Source organism: Protopterus annectens, chromosome 4.part0 (genome assembly GCF_019279795.1).
Source record: "Protopterus annectens isolate FY-2018-M chromosome 4.part0, PAN1.0, whole genome shotgun sequence".
Classification (NCBI taxonomy): Eukaryota; Metazoa; Chordata; order Ceratodontiformes; family Protopteridae; genus Protopterus; species Protopterus annectens.
Genome location: NC_056733.1, coordinates 633,091,494 through 633,110,611, shown reverse-complemented (window position 1 = coordinate 633,110,611; position 19,118 = coordinate 633,091,494). Strand labels below are relative to the sequence as shown.

At 44.2% G+C, this 19,118-nt stretch overlaps 1 protein-coding gene across 8 annotated transcripts in view; it reads right to left on the bottom strand.

The window, feature by feature from the left end:
• Positions 1-19,118, bottom strand: part of CLIP1 (CAP-Gly domain containing linker protein 1) — a 4,646,656-nt gene that overhangs the window by 4,222,231 nt on the left and 405,307 nt on the right. For all 8 annotated transcript variants that reach the window (XM_044068589.1, XM_044068590.1, XM_044068592.1 and 5 more), the window contains exon 2: positions 3,335-3,493. In XM_044068589.1, the coding sequence (XP_043924524.1) occupies positions 3,335-3,422 (88 nt within the window). In that variant the 5' untranslated portion in view covers positions 3,423-3,493. The remainder of the gene's footprint in view (positions 1-3,334; positions 3,494-19,118) is intronic.

Genomic DNA, 19,118 nt, shown 5'->3' with positions numbered 1-19,118 from the left:
TCGTCAAATTAAATCTACCAGCTAATCAGCACGCGAGGCTACCCAGGAGGTAGACGGACCAGTCCTGAAAGCTTCCAGGTATACAGACTCTTCAGGAGATGATTGTTGGCAGATCAGCCAGCCTTTTGTTCTAAGAGTTCGAGGATGTATCATCGGGTGGTGATTTGGGAGACGCCACTCCCTCATCAAAGTCAGTATCAGTGGTGACAGACTCTTCGGGCGAGTCCAGGTGTTTTCTCTTGCACCATCTCTTCCTAGAGACTTCCTTAGTGGGCTGGGTCTGGGGAATTATCGGAAGAGGTAAGGATCCCATAGTGGGTAGATTGGAAGCTCTGGGCTGGCTGTCGCACTGGCGTAGATTGGTGACGATCACATGGCAAAGTCAGTTGGCTGGTCAAGGGTGGAACCAAGAGGGGAGGACCTACCTGATCTGTAGGTACAGAGAAGACCCTCTTCACCACCTCAAAGGCTGACCTCCCCACAGAGGAGACCAAAAGAGCAGAGAGAAAGAGAGAGAGTCCCTGATTTGCCAGCTCCTCCCTCCCTGCAGGTTGTCTGCCAGAGAAGGAAGCCAGAGACAAACTATCAAACGTTGAAGCTCCAAGGGGTAGAGAAGGCTCCAAGAAACTCTGAGTCGACTGAACCCTCTTGGATCCAATGTGGAAGCCTCAACTCCGAGAACCGTCTGGATCTGAAAAAGTCGGAGCCTACAAACTCAGAGTTATTGTCATTTCCAAAGATACCAGTCTCTTCAGATCTGACACAGTTGGGCCCAGAGCACTCTGACCCAAAAATTCTGATCCCACACATCCAGTCAGAGGAGGAGTAGACGCTGGTGGAAGTCCCTGATATGACGGGATCAGAGCTATAACAGGACCCTTCTGAAGTTGTTCCATGACTAGTTCCTTCACCGTCCTTGCCACATCTACCTCTGTAAGACTTTTGGAGGACCGGAAAGACAAAATAGAAGAAGAAGGCCGAGAGTGCCTTTCCAGAAAAGGACAGGGTGCCCTAGACAGTACTGGATCCAATGACAGTGGGTATACAGTCTGAGAAAGAGGTTTCTTGATCCAAGAACTCTTTCTCTTAGGATCCAAGCATACAATTTTTGTTGCATCTGAAGATTTATGAGACACTGAAGTCAGATCCAACCTAGGCACTTTTCTCTTCGGTTCCAAGGAGGATGACCTGGACCTTTTTCTACTGTTCCTTGGCTAGGATGAAGTTGAAGTTTGGACCCCAAAGATGGCTTGAAAGAAAGTCGACGGTAACATCCCTTTCAAAATCAACTTATTTTTTCTTTCTGAGAGGGCCTTAGGATTAAAGGCGTCACAGATGTCACACTGTTTGTTCAGATCCCAAGCAGTACTCACGCAACGCATGCCAGTCTGAAAAGGGCATCGTGTCCACATTTTGTGCACTTTTTAAAACCTTTCTCAGACATTTTCCTGCAGAGAGATACCTGTTAAAAAAGGAATGCTATTCAAAGTTACAGGCAGCACTGTCACTCACAGACTTGCACTCACACACAATAAATATAATGAAATAACTAAAAGCAGACTAAATAGTTTTTAGTTAATTTTAGATAGCTAGAGGGTAGGGAGAACCAATAACAGTACAGAGAAAAAGGACCCAAGAGATTGTAGAGCTATAGCGACAGGAAGAATATTACAAAAAGACACAATAATCTAAAAAATTATGTTTTTTAAATGGACTTCCCGCTCAAGAGGATGAGACTCAAGAGTAGTCCGCAACCACGTCTGTATGCAAAAAGCGGCAAACAAGATCTGAGAGGAATGGGGACCAGAGTATTATAGGTAGGGAGCAGCTCGAGAGTTTGTAGGCTTCCATGAGCTGAAATAACGGCAGCGTCAGATCAGAATACCATATGAAAATTCACAACATCAGATCCAGTTTTATGTCTCTACAAAACACAAACTATGTGGTAATGTTCTGAAAAAACCAGACCTACTTGCAAAGGAAAAATCAACAGCCTATCACAAAAGCTGACTAAATAGGTAACAATAGTGTTAAGTGTCATGTTCTCAACTACCTTAACTTTAGAAATGCAGTGCTTGGAATGAGGAAGGGCCTTTCAAAACCTAGATTCTGTTTATTATAGAAAAATACCGGTAATTCTTAAACAGGACTTTGGAAGTGATAAGACACCTGTTATGATCAGGATAGTATGAGTTCTTTAAAGAATGAATGGCAATGTTTGGTTCCAGTGCAAGTCAGTAACTGTATTGATGAGCAAGAATGGAAAAGGCCCACCTCTGTCTTTCCTAAAGAGTTGAGGTTTGGGCACCATAAAATTGGTCATAAACTGGCTACAAGTAGTTTACAATCAAATTGCTGAAATAGGGAAGTAATAACTGATGAGGCTGACAATTATCTGATAGGCTAATCTGGACAATTTCTAGAATGGAGAAAACACTGAAGGGGACTAGAAAGGAAAATATCAGTACTAGATTATATCACCAAATATCAACTGCTTCACAGAGAGAACAAAAAATGTGAACATTTTATAGCGAATCCAATATAATCGCATTCAAAACAAATTTGTGGGGGGGGGGGGGCAAGACCCCACTTCTTTTTCCAACTATAAATACCAATTTCGAGATCACACAACAGCAGGGTAAGGGCAAATTTCCAGACCCCACTTTAACACAATCTTGCACGTAAAGTAGCCAGCAGGCTGAAAAGTGAAAAAGAGCGTTCGCTCTTATAGACTGTAACCGTACTAGAATAAAATATACATACTCTTCTTGAGCATAACTGTGAATACCACATATTTACATGACTGCATAAGAAATTTTGGGAACATGATAAAATATTGCTATTCTTCTGTCTTGACACACCTGACTACTGCAGCATCAATGTGCTTTAGACTGCAGTATCAGTAACGTTACTGTGGCTGGAAATCTTTAACATTATATCATATCATAAAACGTCTCAGAGGAAAACATGGGCCTATTAAAATAAAATGAAAGTGAATGATGACAAGCTTAAAATCACTTTTTAACATTTAAAATTGAATTCAGATTACAGTATTGCAAAATCCTCAATTAAAAAAAACACACACAGGAGGAGAAATAGGAAGTAGGAATAAAAGCTACATTTTCACAGAAGAATCATGCTATAATACCCAAATATACACAAATTCTTACTCTAAACCTAATTTGGAGTTTTGACTACAGCTTTCTTTTTTATAAATTAGCTTTTCCAATTAAAGGATTAAGTTAAACAGAAAGGTAACTTTTTAAATCAGTTTTAAAAAGGGACATATCAAATTTGAATGCAAAAAACATACATGTATTAAATCCTTTCTTACCAACAGCTGCAGATGATTTCAGGGCAGTGGTTGTAGGCTTGCTGATTCTGCTTGGAGCCTTAAGACCACTCTGTTTCTGCATACTCATCTTCTACCTCCTTTGTAAATGGCAAACAGTTTCACCAACCATTGATTTTTTTGCAATCTTTCAAGTTAACCCTGCAGAAGAAACAGGTATTACGCATTACTGTGAGTAATCATGTAGCCCCTACAGAACAATGAAATGCAAGAACAGGAATCACACAAAGGCTTCCTCCCATCAATGCAGTGCAGCTCCCTCAAGCTGGAGTTCCCACAACTATCTATTTATCAGATTTAGCTGTTCAAGAAATTCAGTGTACTTGGTGAAGAACTACATCATTTATATCAATATTTACCAGTCATGCAAATAAATTTTCCTGGATTTTAGGAGCATGTCTTTCTGGTTCTCATTTATCCTGAGCCTCTTAAAACTTGTAATTCTGTCACTGGAAAATAGATAAATTATATATAACACAGATTTACATAAACATCACATTTTCACAGTCACATTACAGAAAGCTTCATTACATAGCATTATGCTTGTAACATATTGCCCTTGGTGCAGATTACTGTTGGTAGATTTTTAAAGCTTTAGTCTCATTATTCAGTTTAATTAATGCCATACAAAATATAATAAAAGGCTGGCCAAATCTGCTTTAGTAAGTATCCCCAAAGCAAAACACTGAACAGAGAAAGTCACAGTGGAATAAGCAAAATATTTAAAAATCCTTCAACAGTAGTGCAAATTACAGCAAATGCTTCAATACATTCTAAACAGGGATAATGTTTAGCGAACATGACAAGCATGCAGACTGACCAGACCAAAAAAAAAAAAAAAAAAAAAAAAAAAACCAATCAGTAAAACTCGTACAAATGGCTTGAATTATTTATTGTATTAAAATGCCAACAATCAGAAGGACTAGGCATAGCAAAGTACAGTTTTGTACCTACCATAAATGTAGATGTTTGAGTGCTAATACAGCTGCAGTCATAACAGATGGGTTATCCTGCCGTCAGGCGGGTCCTCGGTCGGCCGAATTCCAAAGTCTAGGTCTGGCGTCGGTTGTCGTCGCTTCTTCCCTGGCGGCAGGGGTATAAAAGAACCAGCAGACGCCATTTTCTTCAGTTTTTCTTGCCCCAGATGTCAGGTGCCCCCAGAAGGAAGGCAAAACATAAACTCATGTAATAATGCAATGTAATATAATCAAAAAACAGTAGTTTGCAAGCAAATACACCATAAAGAATACCCCAATCAGGTTGTATGAGGAGGTGTTAGTCATAAGGCCTGTCCCAAGAGGGGATGAAGGGAGGGAAACCTGGACTGCAGCTGTATTAGCACTCGAACATCTACATTTATGGTAGGTACAAAACTGTACTATGTTCATCGTGCATACAGCTGCAGTCATAACAGATGGGTAGAATCCCAAAGCTAAAGAGGGGTGGCAGGCACTAAGTGGAACTAGGAGGAGAAAGGATGCCCTGCAAGACTGCTGTGGCAAAGCCCGCTCTAGATTTAGAGTATAGTGGAAGGTGATAGTGCTTGGAGAAAGTGTGCACAGAACTCCAAGTGGCTGCTTCTAAAATATCCTTGGTAGGAACCCCCCCTGAGGAAAGCTGCAGAGGTAGCTGTGGCCCTTGTGGATGAGATCTGATGCTTGTAGGTAAAGTTTTTCCATGAAATGAGTAACAAAAGCGTATGCAGTGGGCTATCCATTTTGAGACTGTCTGTTTGGAAATAGCCTTTCCTTGAGCACCTGTAGCATAGGACACAGAGTTGCTCTGATTTTCTGAATGGCTTTGTCCTGTCCAAATAATAACAAAGTTGTCTGTGAATGTCCAAGGAATGCAGTAGTCTTTCCCCTTTGTTTTGTGGGTTAGGATAAAAGGTAGGTAAGTGTATAGTCTGATTCAAGGCTACACTGGATACTACCTTTGGCATAAAGGAAGGGTTGGTTCGTAAGGAAACTCTGTCCTGATGGAAAATGATGAAAGGTTGCATCGCCATGAGGGCTTGTAGCTCCGAAACCCTGCGTGCTGAGGTGATAGCCAGAAGGAAGGCTGTTTTCCATGACAAATATTGTAGTTCTGTTGAGGCAGAGTCAGTTTTTCTAAAATGAAGTTGAGGTCCCAAGCAGGTACTGGTGGTTTCCTTGGGGGTTTTATATTCTTAGTCCCTCTGAGGAACTGTCTTAAGAGAGGATGAGAGAATAAAGGAGGATCAGTGTTGTATTGTGCAGAAATGGCTGAAGCATGGATCTTGATGGAGGAGAAGGAAAGTCCACTGTTTAACATCTCAGCTAGGTACTGTAATATTTGAGGTAAATTTAGAACCCAAGGATTCTGGCCCTTTTTCTGATTCCAGGCACAAAACCGTTTCCATTTGGCGGAGTAGGCTTTTCTAGTTGAAGGTCTTCTGGCCTCCAAGATGACATCCTGCACCTCCTTGGAGAGGAGGGTCTGTTGGGAAATCAAGGAATCCTCCATGCGGCTAGACTGAGGGTTTTTAGCTGACTGTGAAGAGTTTTAAAGCTGTGTTGGGTCAACAGAAGAGGCACTAGAGGCAGGATCCATGGAGGGGAATGCGTCAGGCTCTTCAGGAGTGGATACCAGTGTTGTCTTGGCCAGTCTGGAGCAATGAGAATCATCTTTGGCCTCTCTGCTCTGGCTTTTAATAGAAATTTGGGCAGCAGAGGAAGAGGTGGAAAGGCATAGACTGTCAATGTTGTCCAACTGAAAGAAAGTGCGTCCACTTTCCAGGCCTGTGGAGGACGGGTCCTTGAGCAAAATTTTTTCAGTTGGTAATTTTTGTGGGTAGCAAAGAGCTCTATGTCTGGCCGTCCCCATGCCTGAATTATCTTTGCGAAACCTTGAGGATGCAACTTCCATTCGTGTGAATCTGTCATATTTCTGCTTAGGTTGTCTGCCAGCATGTTTTCCTTCCCTGGCAGGAATTGTGCTTGAAGTTGGATTTGCAATTCCAGAGACGTGTTCCAAAGGGACATGGCTAGTCTGCACAGGGGGTATGAATGAGTTCCTCCCTGTTTGTTTATGTACCACATCACTGTGGTGTTGTCTGTCCTTATCAATAGCTGGCCTGGATGCAGTAGGTCTTTGAAGGCCATAATAGCATTTTGTACTGCTAGCATTTCCTTTTTGTTTGATGTGTAGGTGCTTCTCTTTTTGGGACCATTTGCCCTGAATGCACTGATCTGTCATGTGCGCCCCCCAGGCGTAGTCCGAGGCATCTGTTGTGATGAATTGATTTGCTTGAGGTATGCAGAAAGGGAGACCTATGTTTCTTTGGCATGCTTGAGCCCACCACAGAAATTCCTTTTGAAGACATGGAATGAGTGGTATAATTGTTTCCAAACTGTGGCTGTGTTGAGACCATAAGTTTTTTAGGTACCATTGAAGTTTCCTCATATGCAGCTTTGCATATGGGATGAGTAGGACTCAAGATGCCATGAATCCCAGAGCCTGCAGGACTTTCCTTGCAGTCAGCCTGGTGAAGGTTGCCATTTTTCTGAAGTATTGAGATAGTTACCCTTGCTTCTCTGGCGTGAGGTAGGCCATCTGGGTGTTTGTATTCAAGCTGGCACCCAGGAAAATTATTGCTTGAGAGGGTATTATTTCTGATTTCTTTTTGTTGACTGTGTATCCCAGAAAGTTCAACAATTTTATTACAAAGGCCAGGTGTTTCAGAATGTGCTTGCTGTCCGCTTGGATCAGGCAGTTGTCCAGATATGGGTATATTTGTATCCCTTGAAGTCTGCAGAAGGCAATTACTGATGCCAGGCATTTCGTAAACACTCTGGGCGCAGTAGATAAGCCAAAGGGCAATGCAGAGAATTGATAATGGGTTGAACCTGCAAGAAATCTGAGGTATCTTCTGTAATCTTGTCTGATAGGGACATGCAGGTATGCCTCCTTGAGGTCCAATGTTACCAGCCAAGACTCCTTGCCCAGCATGGGAAGAAGCTGCTGTAATGTGAGCATCTTGAATTTTAGTGCAGTAAATATGTGTTTAGGATGGATCGGTCCAAAATAGGTCTCCAATCTTTGTCCTTCCTTGGTAGCAGGAATAGTCTGGAATAAAAACCTTGACCCTGTTCTTTTGCAGGTACCTCTTGAATAGCTTTCATGTCCATGAGAGCTGAAATTTGTTTTTGTGCCTCTGCCCTTTGATTTTGTGGCAGGTTTGGCATGCCTCTCATTTTTGGAAGGGTGTGAAAGTGGAATCTGTAGCCTCTGTCTATAATGTCCAGGATCCATTTGTCTTTTGTGACAATATGCCAGTTTTTTTGAAAATAATGCCAGTTTTCCGCCTAAAGGTGCTGCCATTAAAGCTTTGCTTGGCATGCAAAGGGGAAGTCATTGTGTCTGCTTTCTGAATGGCTGTGATCCATCTTCTCCACCTCTTGGTGTAGGTGCTTGCCATTGTCTGGCTCTAAATGATCCTTGAGATTGCCCTCTACCCCTCTGGCGCCTGTATCTACCTCTTTGAGGTCTGTCCGTGGCTGGAAAGGACCAATTTTTTGAAGGCCAGTTTCTGCTGAAACGTGGAGGCTGTACCTGTAGGAAATCTTTCACTGTTTACATTGATCTTGCCTTTTCCTCCATTTTCTTTAGTACCTCCTCAGCTTTAACACCAAACAATACATCTTTTTGAAGAGGTGCATCTAGTAATTTAGCTTTGACATGATCTGGTAAGGTTTTCTCTTTGAGCCAAGCATGTCTACGTATGACAGACCCTGTAACAGCAGCTCTACATGAGGCCTCTAAAGCATCAAAACCACATTGCAAGGTATGTTTATCCACTTGCTCTGAACTATGCAACAAATCCTGTAACTCCTTTAAATCTGGTTGTTCAGGTTGTGTCATTTTGCTTTTCAAGTGAGATAACAAAAACTGTTGATACTTTAACATATGGAACTGACAGTTTAATGCCCTCATGGTTAAAGTGGCCGAGGTGTATACCTTTTTCCCCCACCTTTCTAAAGCTCTGGAATCTCTCTCTGAAGGTAATGGGTTTTTGGCAGTAGAGGCCTTAATTCCCTTGGGACCCTGTGAAATAGTTTCTGGGTCAGCAGCATGGCTTTTGTATAGGAATTGGTGTGAATCGGGAACCCAGTAATACCTGTCAGGTTTAACAGGAGCTGGGGGTAAAGAATCTGGGTTGAGGCTGGCCTCTGTGTACACATCATCTAATATATCCAAAACAGGAGGGATAGCCAGAGGCCTGTGCTGCGGAAGCAAGAGAAAATCCCTGAGCCTTTTCTTGGAATCTGAGTAATCTTGGCCTTCCCAGTGAAAGTGTTCCTTCAAGGTATGTAAGGTTTCCCCAAAAGAATAGTCCTCGGGGGGGGGGGGGGGGCAGAGGGAATGGACTCCTCAGCATCAGAATCTTCAAAAGGGGAATATGAATATTCCTGGTCTTCAGAACGTTCTGAGGTGATAGAGGCTTGGTCTGAGGAAGGGTAGTCTTTCTCCAGTCTGGGCCTTTTGTCTGAGGGTGGTTGAGAACCCCTGATAAGAGTAATCAAATCCTCTGCCATTTTGAGCATCTGTTTTTTAGGCATGGGGCCTTTTGAGGGGCTCTGTGGAGCTTGTCTTTTAGTTTTCATGGCTGCTTTAGATTTTGTGAACGCCTTAATGGAAAAAGAGGAAGGCCTGAAGACACCTTGAGAGGTGGCAGGTCTGTCTAAATTCTGAGTTTCCCCGCCAAGAGTGGCGTCGTATCTGTAGTCGGAGTGGGGGCCAAGGAGCCTGCGACCTCGGGCACAGAAGACACCGCTACAGAAGCGTCATCGGTACTCAGGGGCTGCCATAGGCACCTCGCTGAGAACTGGAGCACCTGTAGCCGGCTTTAGCGTGGTGTCGGTAGAAGTCGCGGACCTCGTATGTCGGTCCTTATCTTTGCGTCTTTTAGTCAAAACAGGAGTCGGAGTATACGATGACATAATGTAATTAAATTTTTTTCCAAAATAGTGCTGGGCGAACTCCGCCCGACGCTTAATAGTGCGTTTGTTGAATCTAGCACAAAAACGACAGGCCGAGACGTCGTGGTCTGGGCCTAAGCAAGGAATGCAGAAGGAATGAAATCCTTATGCGGTATTTGCTTCCCACAAGAAATGCAATTATTAACTTTGTCTGACATCGGTCTGAGGCAAGAAAAGTTTCCCCAACTGGGTACTTAGCTTTCAAGAAGACTTCGGCTGAAAAAGTTTCGTAAATCTCAGGAGCTGGCCGACCGGCACTTGCGAACTGCTTCTGCTTCGAGCACCGCGTGGCAAGAAAGACTGAAGAAAATGGCGTCGGCTGGTTCTTTTATACCCCTGCTGCACTGACGTCAGGGAAGAAGCGACGACAACCGACGCCGGACCTAGACTTTGGAATTCGGCCGACCGAAGACCCGCCTGACGGCAGGATAACCTATCTATTATGACTGCAGCTGTATGCACGATGAGCATCTGTATTATCCATTTATTTTGAGCAGGTTAGGGAGCTGGACCATAAAAGCCCTTTTTCAACCACAATCTATGTGCAGTAAATCAAAAAAAATAGCACAGCTGAGAAGTACAAAATATTAAACAAATCAAAAGATATTCCACAATCAGTCAGAAACAAGAAACATTGTTAAAAAAAAAAAATACTAAAATAGAGAAGACTATGCAAAACTCATTACAGCCAAGTGACAGTGACACCTCTAAGTGTTTCTGTAATTACATCCTACTACGTTCGCCTCCAGGTCTCACCTATTCCTTGTTTATATTTGCATCACTAACTCCAAAATCATATAGATGAATTCCAAAACCATGGAACATATGGAATATTAAAATTTTTCATCTTAAAACTTACACAATGGCAAACAATGCTGTACTGATTGCAGAATTTTGTCTCGTGCAGGTAGAGATACATTATGTTCATACAATACTTATTTATACTGTTGTAACTTTCATATTTTCATAAATATTTCAACATCCAACACAGAAAAGATGCTGACAGCACATGTGTAACTTGAGAAATTGCTGAGATATCGCAAGATGTTTACAAAATATTACACACCTGATAGTTACTATGTTTACCAAAGTTTTTCGGCTTTCCCCGGTTAGGGGTCGCCACAGCAGAACTCCATTCCGCTAATGATTGGCCGTGGATTTTTACGGTGCCGAGTTGCCAGCCCAATGCCCAACCTTCAAAGAAGGCACATCCATTCACGCACGCACCTATCTGCATGTCTTTAACGTCACTCGACCGCGAGGAGGACATGCAGACTCCACACAGAAGGCGCTCCACACGAGAATCGAACGGGAGAAGCTCTTGCTGTAAGGTGACAACGCTAACCGCTCCACTACCATGGCCCTACAGTTACTATGTTTACTGTAACTTATAAAACTCAGGTAAAGACCTAGGTCCTAAAGAATGCTATAATTTCTGCTGAAGAGTTAGCCATTTACAATTATTTAATAATCCCTATAGAACCAGTGATATCAATATTTGTTTGAAACATGTGAACAATTTCATTCCATCAAAAAAAGTAGGCTCCGCCCACAGGAAGTTATGGTGCAAACCTCCAGAGCTCCATTGTTGGGAATGAGATATACATGAAGTTGACTACAAATTCAACCAGACAAAGAACATGCATAAACATGAAGTAACTATAAATTCAAATAAAGTCTACTATAAAATAATACTACATCTCTACACCAAAAATACACAAGTAGTTACATCACTGACTAAACAACTCCATACAGCAGTTTAACAAACAGACGCTTAACAACAGTATAGCTAGGAGAGGTGATTGGTAGCAAGAAAACTGAAAAGATAAGGCAGGTAACGTGCAAGTTGCATTCCAGGCTAAAGGGAAGGATGGCGAGATCAGTGGTGGGCTTTCTACACAGGTGATTATTTTCAGTGATAAATTACTGTTAACAGATTACAACAAACAAGACCAGAGTGGAATTTAAATTCAGTGATTAAGGAAGAAAGTAACATAATATGACTCCACAGTGCAAGCTGTGTTAAGTAGATATCCCCTTTACCTATGATCCTGTGAATAAAAAGACCTCTCTCGAGAACTCTGCATGCTTGTGCAAAGACAGAGCAAACAAGCAAGCATGATAGGAAAGCCATGAAGGAAACAAAACCATCTGAAGGAAATGCAATAGCAAACCAAATAAAGAAGGGGAAAAAGGTTGAGTTACAAGAGAAAGGTGGACCTGGTCATATACATACTTTATGTAGATATGTGACAGGACTAATCCATCCTCTACCCACAAGACAGCTTCCCAAGCATGATGAGCGGATCATATTAAAAAGTACTTCTAAAGGGAGTACTACCAAGGACACACTGAAATGAAGATCACTAAACTTTAAGATGCTTTGCAGTGGGGAATGAGGGACATGTTTGCCCACCATCCAATTATTAATATAACAGTTAAGACAGGAGACTTCTCCATGGATGAGATTCCTTTAGGACATTGCAGTGGTGCAGCAGTAGTATTGTCGCCTCACAGCAAGAGGTTCTCCAGTTAGATTCTCGGCTGGGGTGCCTTCTGTGTGGAGTCTGCATGTCCTCCCTGCGTTCATGTGGGTTTCCTCCGGGTGCTCTGGTTTTCTCCCACGTTACAAAGACATGCGTCTGGAGCATTTCACCTTGGGCCTCCACTGAAAATTGTCTCGTTCCAAGTCGGACTTTCCCGGGTAACAGATGTTAAACAAATAAATAAATAAACTACTGTAGATCACAAAGAAAACTTCATTCAGAGATCAGATCCAAATTAGACAAGCTGCCTGACAGTGAGAAAGTAGTATCCTAAGAGTCCCAAGTCCACAGATGTTAATCACTAAAAGAATACAGGGTCTAAGTAACACTTTCTATGCAGATTTCCTCAAAGTCCTACCCATGTACTCCGTCTCCTACAGACTGTTGAGGAGAGATCTATGCCTGGCATACAAGGCATTGTCAGACCCCACCATGATGAACCTCCTGCATATCTGCAAAATAAACAGAACCAGAATTATCCATTCTAAAAACTTAAACCTTGCCTGTGATATAAACAAGACCTGCTGGAGAGGCCTGTATGCATCAGAGACAGGATCCCCATCCATCTGAAGCAGAGTTCCTCCCTAAACCAATTTGAATGCAACTTGGGCAACTGGACAAGGACAGGAAATACATCACTACTTTGGCACCTATGTCTCTAATGGACACAAGCAGCTTGTAAATAGTTCATCTCCCAGGCCCCTGATTGTAAATGTTTTATCTTGCAAGGCCTTGCTTACACTTATCAAGGGTACCAGAACTTGTCAAGAGATTTGGGATGTATGTGTAGGCTTAAAAAGGCCGTTGTGGTTGTTAGTCAAGTACATACCTATGAACTCATCCTGATGGTGAGGGGACGTTGTTTCAAGCTGGCTCCAGATACTCCGGGTCTAATTAGACCCTTTGCTAATAGCAGTGAGACAAACACAGAGTGGACATGGGCTGCTGCCCCCAAAGCTGGTGACAGTAGCCCTTACTGCTGTACACAAAGGTAGGCAGATCTGAAAGGCAGAGGGATGCAGGAAGCCTCTGCAGGTGCTTGTGTTGTTATAAGCACTGGGGGTGGGTAAGGTGAGCATTTTGTTACAGGACCTAAACTGGGACACTTGAGGGCCACCCCAAGAAGCCAGGTCTGTAATCCCGTTCTCCCGGCCCTCATGGGAGTGGAGATAGGGCCGCCATTTCATCTCGCACTGAGGCCGGCAAGTTGGCCTCCTGTCCTTCACTCGGCACTGTAAGGATGCCACTCTGTGAACAGCACCACCCAGGAGGCAAGAGGCCACATGCCAGGAGGCTCAAAGCGATGCACATTCGTCGGCACCTGGCACCATGGGGGAGAGAGACTGAGGTGTGCTGCAAAATGCACAGAGATGGGGGGACCCAGGATCATCTCCCCTGCAAGTTTGAAAGCCCTAGGTGCAAGGCAAATGGGAGAAGCAGTGTCACAGAAGTTGGGATGAGGAACTGTCTGAGGCTTTGTGGCCCAGCAGAGTTCCATTAGGCTGGGAAGATTCCCCTGATAGACTCCAAGAGCACGTGTATTGCTGCATGGTTTGGCAGCAGTCAGAAGATATGTAACCCTAGAAAAGAGCTCTCTTTCCTGGGTAGAAGTTTAACCCTGGAGGGGGTCCGACCCAATGGAAGTCTGGAAAGGAGAGAGCGGCAGACAGTGGCAGGGCTGGGTGAGGGGGGAGTCAGGCAGAGCCCCCCACAACGGAAGTCCTTAAGGAAGCGACTGGCAGACAGTAGCAGAGCCTGGAGAGCTCCTGCCTAGGTGAAAAGGATCAGGCAGAGGTTCCCATGATGGAAAACCTTGATGAAGCACCAGGGAAGATAGCGGAGGGGCGTGGAGAGCTCCTGCAGGGGGAAAGGCATCTGACTTCATCCCATAACCAATGGCATCCTTGAAAGATGTCAAAGTCCCCAGAGCTGCTCTAGATGGGAAAGCAGGGGAACTCTGAAGCCTTCATGAGAGCGGATCTGCCCCTCAGCGGTCAAGGGGAGTTCCGGAGAGATGGACAGGATCAGAGGGAAGCTTTCCTGAGAAGGTCTAAAGGCATGAGCGATCTGGCATGATTTGGCAGCCTGCAGGAGACATGGAGGTGGTAGAGTCCCCTGACATGTGGGGGCCGCGGCTGGGGAAGGTCACTTGGCTAGGTCAAAGGGGAGGACTGTAGGGGTTTAGCCCTGACAAAAGTCAGTAAGGGTGTACCAGGCAGATAGGTGTGGGGCCTGGAAAGCTCCTGCCTGAGTGAGTGGGGTCAGGCAGACCATCCCATGACAGATGTCCTGGAGGGAGTGACTAACTGATGGTGGCAAAGCATGGAAGGCTCCTGCCAGGGTGAAGGCATCCGACCTTACGCCATACCCAATGACATCCTCAAAAAATTGCAAAGTCCCCAGAGCTGCTCAGGATGGGAAAGCAGTGGGACTGGCTGCGCCGGGAAGCCAGGTCACCATTCAGACTGAGCGGTCTAAAAGTACAGTTTTGTACCTACCATAAATGTAGATGTCCGAATTGGATAGCATCTGCAGTCATAACAACTGGGTTGTCCTGTCGTCAGGCAGCCCTTCAGTCGGCCGGATTCCAAAGTCCGGGTCCGGCTTCGGCTGATGTCGCACTTCACCCGACGTCATCTCTGTTGGTCTTCGGGTATAAAAGCATCAGCCGACGCCATTTTCTTCAGTGTTTCTTGCCCCAGATGCCAGAAGCCCTATAGAAGGCTAAAAATTTTAGATAGATGCCAATGTTTCCAAAAGATAGAGGTAAACACAAAAATAAGCATGTATGTACATAAATACAAACAAATACACCATGAAAGAAATCCCCACTAGCTAGCTATTAGAAGGTAAACACCCTAGGAGTACCACAGAGGGAAGGAGGGAGGGTAATCCTGACTGCAGATGCTATCCAATTCGGACATCTACATTTATGGTAGGTACAAAACTGTACTATGTCCTTCATGGATGCATCTGCAGTCATAACAACTGGGTAGAATACCATAGCCAACTAGGGGAGGAGGATAAAAGTAGATTATGGTGTGTTTAGGATCCCTTGCAGAACAGCAGTGGCAAACCCTGCTCGGGATCTGGAATATAGAGGTAAATTATAATGCTTGGCAAATGTATGCACGGAGGTCCAAGTAGCCGCCTCAATAATGTCTTTGGTAGCCACTCCTCGTAAGAAGGCTGTGGTAGTGGCTGTTGCCCTTGTAGAGTGAGGTCTTATGTTCTGTGGAATTGGTTTTCCATGGAAGGAGTAACAGAATCGTATGCAATTTCCTATCCATTTGGAGATTGTCTGTTTGGAAATAGCTTTTCCTTCCCTTCCTGTTGCATACGCTACGAAAAGTTGGTCAGTCTTTCTGCTATTTTTTGTTCTGTCCAAGTAGTAGCGTAGCTGTCTATGTACATCCAAGGTATGCAGTATTCTTTCCCCTCTGTTTTGTGGGTTGGGAAAGAAGGTAGGTAGGTGGATTGCCTGGTTTAAAGACACTCTGGATACCACCTTAGGCATAAATGTAGGATTAGTCCTCATGGACACTCTATCTTGGTGGAAGATTAGAAAGGGTTGCACTGCCATTAAGGCCTGTAGTTCTGAAACCCTCCTTGCTGAAGTAATTGCCAGTAGGAAAGCAGTTTTCCATGACAGGTGTTGTAGGTCTGCTGTTGCTGCTGGTTCAAAAGGTGATAGTGTCAATTTTTCTAGCACAAAGTTCAAGTCCCAAGCTGGCAATGGTGGTTTCCTTGGAGGTTTTACATTCTTGATTCCTCTGAGGAACTGCCTGAGCAAGGGGTGTGAAAAAACAGGTGGATCAAAGCTGTATTCTGCTGAAATAGCTGATGCATGAATCTTGATGGAGGAGTAGGACAGGCCTGAATGAAGTAGTTCGGCCAGATACTCCAGAATGTTAGGCATATCTATGTTTGATACATCTTTTCCTCTTTCAGAACTCCAAATGACAAACCTTTTCCATTTCCAAGCATAATTCCTTCTAGTTGAAGGCCTGCGTGCTTCAAGAATAATGTCTTTAACTCTTTGTGAAAGTTCTGTATTAGCAGCTGCTATGTGATGTTCCATGCAGTCAGTTGCAGCGTTTTTAGGTTTGTATGTATGGTGCTGAAGTTGTTCTGAGTTAGCATCAAAGGCATCAGGGGTATTGGCCACATATTGTTCCGAGACATGCTCCTCAGCAGTGGGTACCAATGCTGTCTTGGCCAGTTTGGAGCTATCAGGATTATCCTTGGACGTTCCTCCTTGATTTTTAGTAGTACTTTGTGTATCAAGGGAAGAGGTGGGAATGCATATGCTGTTAGGCCTTTCCAGCTGAAGGAGAGCGAGTCCACTTTCCATGCTAGTGGGTGGAATGTCCTTGTGCAGAATTTTTTGAGCTGGTGATTGAGAGGTGATGCGAATAGATCTATCTGAGGCATTCCCCATTTCTTCGAGATGGTCTTGAAGATATCCGGGTGCAGCTGCCATTCGTGGGCATCCGATGTGGTCCTGCTTAACATATCTGCTAGAGAGTTTTCTTTTCCTGGCACAAATATTGCCTGTAACTGGATGTTGTAGCTGAGTGCCAGGGTCCACACCTCCAAAGTCATTCTGCATAGGGGGTAAGAATGAGTGCCTCCCTGTTTGTTGATGTACCACATGACTGTGGTGTTGTCTGTCCTTATCATCAAGTGGTCCTCCTTGAGAAATGGTCTGAACTTTTGGATTGCCAGTTTTACTGCCAGCATTTCTTTTAGGTTGATGTGCAGGTGAAGTTGGTCCTGTGTCCACAATCCTTGTACGCATTTGTGCATCATATGCTCCCCGCATCCTAGGTCTGAAGCATCTGTTGTGATGGTTTGGCTTGCTTGACCCTTGCGAAAGGGCAGGCCTGCGTTTGACTGGCATGCCTGAGCCCACCATAGGAACTCCTGTTTTAAGCATGGTATTAGTGGGATTTCCGTTTCTAGGCTGTGTCTGTGTTGGGACCATAAATTCTTTAGGTACCACTGTAGTTTTCTCATATGTAGTCTGGCAAATGGAACCAAGATTATGCATGATGCCATGAAACCCAAGGCCTGCAGTACCTTTCTTGCTGTTAACTTGTTCAGTTTTGTTAGTGCCAAGAAGTAAAGAGGGAGTTCTTTTGTTTTTCTGTAGTTAGGAATGCCATTTGTCTTACTGTGTCCAATTCCGCTCCCAGGAAAGTCCTTGTCTGGGATGGTATCAGTCTTGACTTTTGTAAACTGACTGTGTATCCCAGTGCTTGAAGCAAGTAAATGACCCTTTGTAAATCTGTTGTCAGCTTGCTTTTGTTGTCTCCTTGTAGCAGGCAGTCGTCCAGGTATGGATAAATTTGAATTCCCTGTAGTCTGCAATGGGCGATTACTGATGCCAGGCATTTTGTGAATACTCTGGGCGCAGTAGATAAGCCAAAGGGCAATGCTGAGAATTGATAGTGCTCTGATCCTGCAAGAAATCTGAGGTATCTTCTGCAGATTGGTCGAATGGGGACGTGCAGGTATGCCTCCTTGAGATCTAGAGTTACCAGCCAACACTCCTTGCCCAGCATGGGAAGAAGTTGCTGTAGGGTCAGCATTTTGAATTTTGGGACAATGATGTAAGTATTCAGGGTGGACAGGTCTAGAATTGGTCTCCAACTTTTTCCTTTCTTGGAACTAGGAATAGTCTGGAGTAGAACCCCTTTCCTTGCTCTGCTGTTGGCACTTTCTCCACAGCTCTCATGTTTGCTAACTCCATTATCTGTTGTAGAGCCTCTGTCTTTTGATTTGGAGGTAGATTTGGCATTCCTCTTTTGTCTGGTAAAGTGTGGAAGTGGAACCGGTAACCTTGATCTATGGTTCGTAAAATCCACTTGTCCTTTGTTATGTGGTGCCAGTTTTTGAAAATAAGGTTAGCTTTCCGCCTAGAGGAGCTGCTATTTGTTCCCTGGTAGGCAGGTTTAGGATTAAGTCACTGTGGCTGTGTTGATGTAGTGGCAGGTGTTGAGTCTGTGCCTCTGTTGTTACCTTGCCACTGTCGTCCTCTGTAGGCACCTCCTCTGGATTGGTTTCTGCCTCTGGAGCGTCTATTCCTGCCCTTTGAGGTCTTGTGGAGTCAGGAAAGGACCAATTTTTGGCAGGCCAGTTCCTGCTAAACCTTGGGGGTTGAACCTGCAAGAAATCTTTAACTGTCTGGACTGATTTTGCCTTATCTTCCATTTTCTTCATAACCTGCTGGGCAGGTGTACCAAACAAACTTGTCTTATCCATAGGAGCATCTAGCAACTTAGATTTAACATGATCCGGTAGAGCTTGCTCCTTTAGCCATGCATGCCTTCTAATTACTGTGCCAGTCATGGCTGATCTAAATGAAGCCTCCAGTGCATCATAGCCACATTTTAAAGAATGGTTACTAACCTGCTGTATGTTATTTACCATTTCTAATACATATTTCTTATCAAGAGATTCATCAGTGGTTAGCTTTTAGTTAACTGATCAAGCATAAACTCTTGGTATTGTATCATGTGAAACTGACAATTTAAAGCTCTGGCTGAGAGAGTGGCTGAAGTGTAAACCTTTTTACCCCATCTGTCTAATGACCTTGCTTCCCTTTCAGAAGGAATAGGGTTTTAGCTATGGTCGGCTACTGCCTTGGGACCCTGGGATATAGTTTCGGGGTCTGCAAGAGGGGCCTTGTAAAGGTGGTGATGAGTATCTGGCACCCTGTAAAATCTGTCTGGTTTGGCAGGGGCTGGGGGTAAAGAATCTGGAGCGGAGCAGACATCATTGAAAGCATCATCCACCACAGAGAGAACAGGAGGTATAGCTAAGGGCCTGTGCTGTGGAAGGTGCAAAAAGGTCCTAAGTCTTTTTCTGGAGTCTGAAAAATCCTGTTGCTGCCATTGGAACTGTTCTCGCATGGCATGCAAGGTTTCCCCAAAGGAGAATTCTTCTGGTGGGGAAGCAGCTGGAATGGATTCTTCAGCATCAGAATCTTCAAAATTGGAGAAAGGAGCCTCTGGCTGGTCAGTTATGTCTGATTCATCAGCAGAATCATCAGAGGACACTGGCTCAGGGGGCTCTGCCCTAGGTCTCTTCTCTGGGGGCTGAGAGGCCCTGTCTGGGTGAGATTGAGATCCTCTAATTAATGAAATTAAATCTTCTGCCAAAGTAAGCATTTGAGAGCTAGAAGAGGGCCTGGTTGAGGGGGGTTTAACAGGC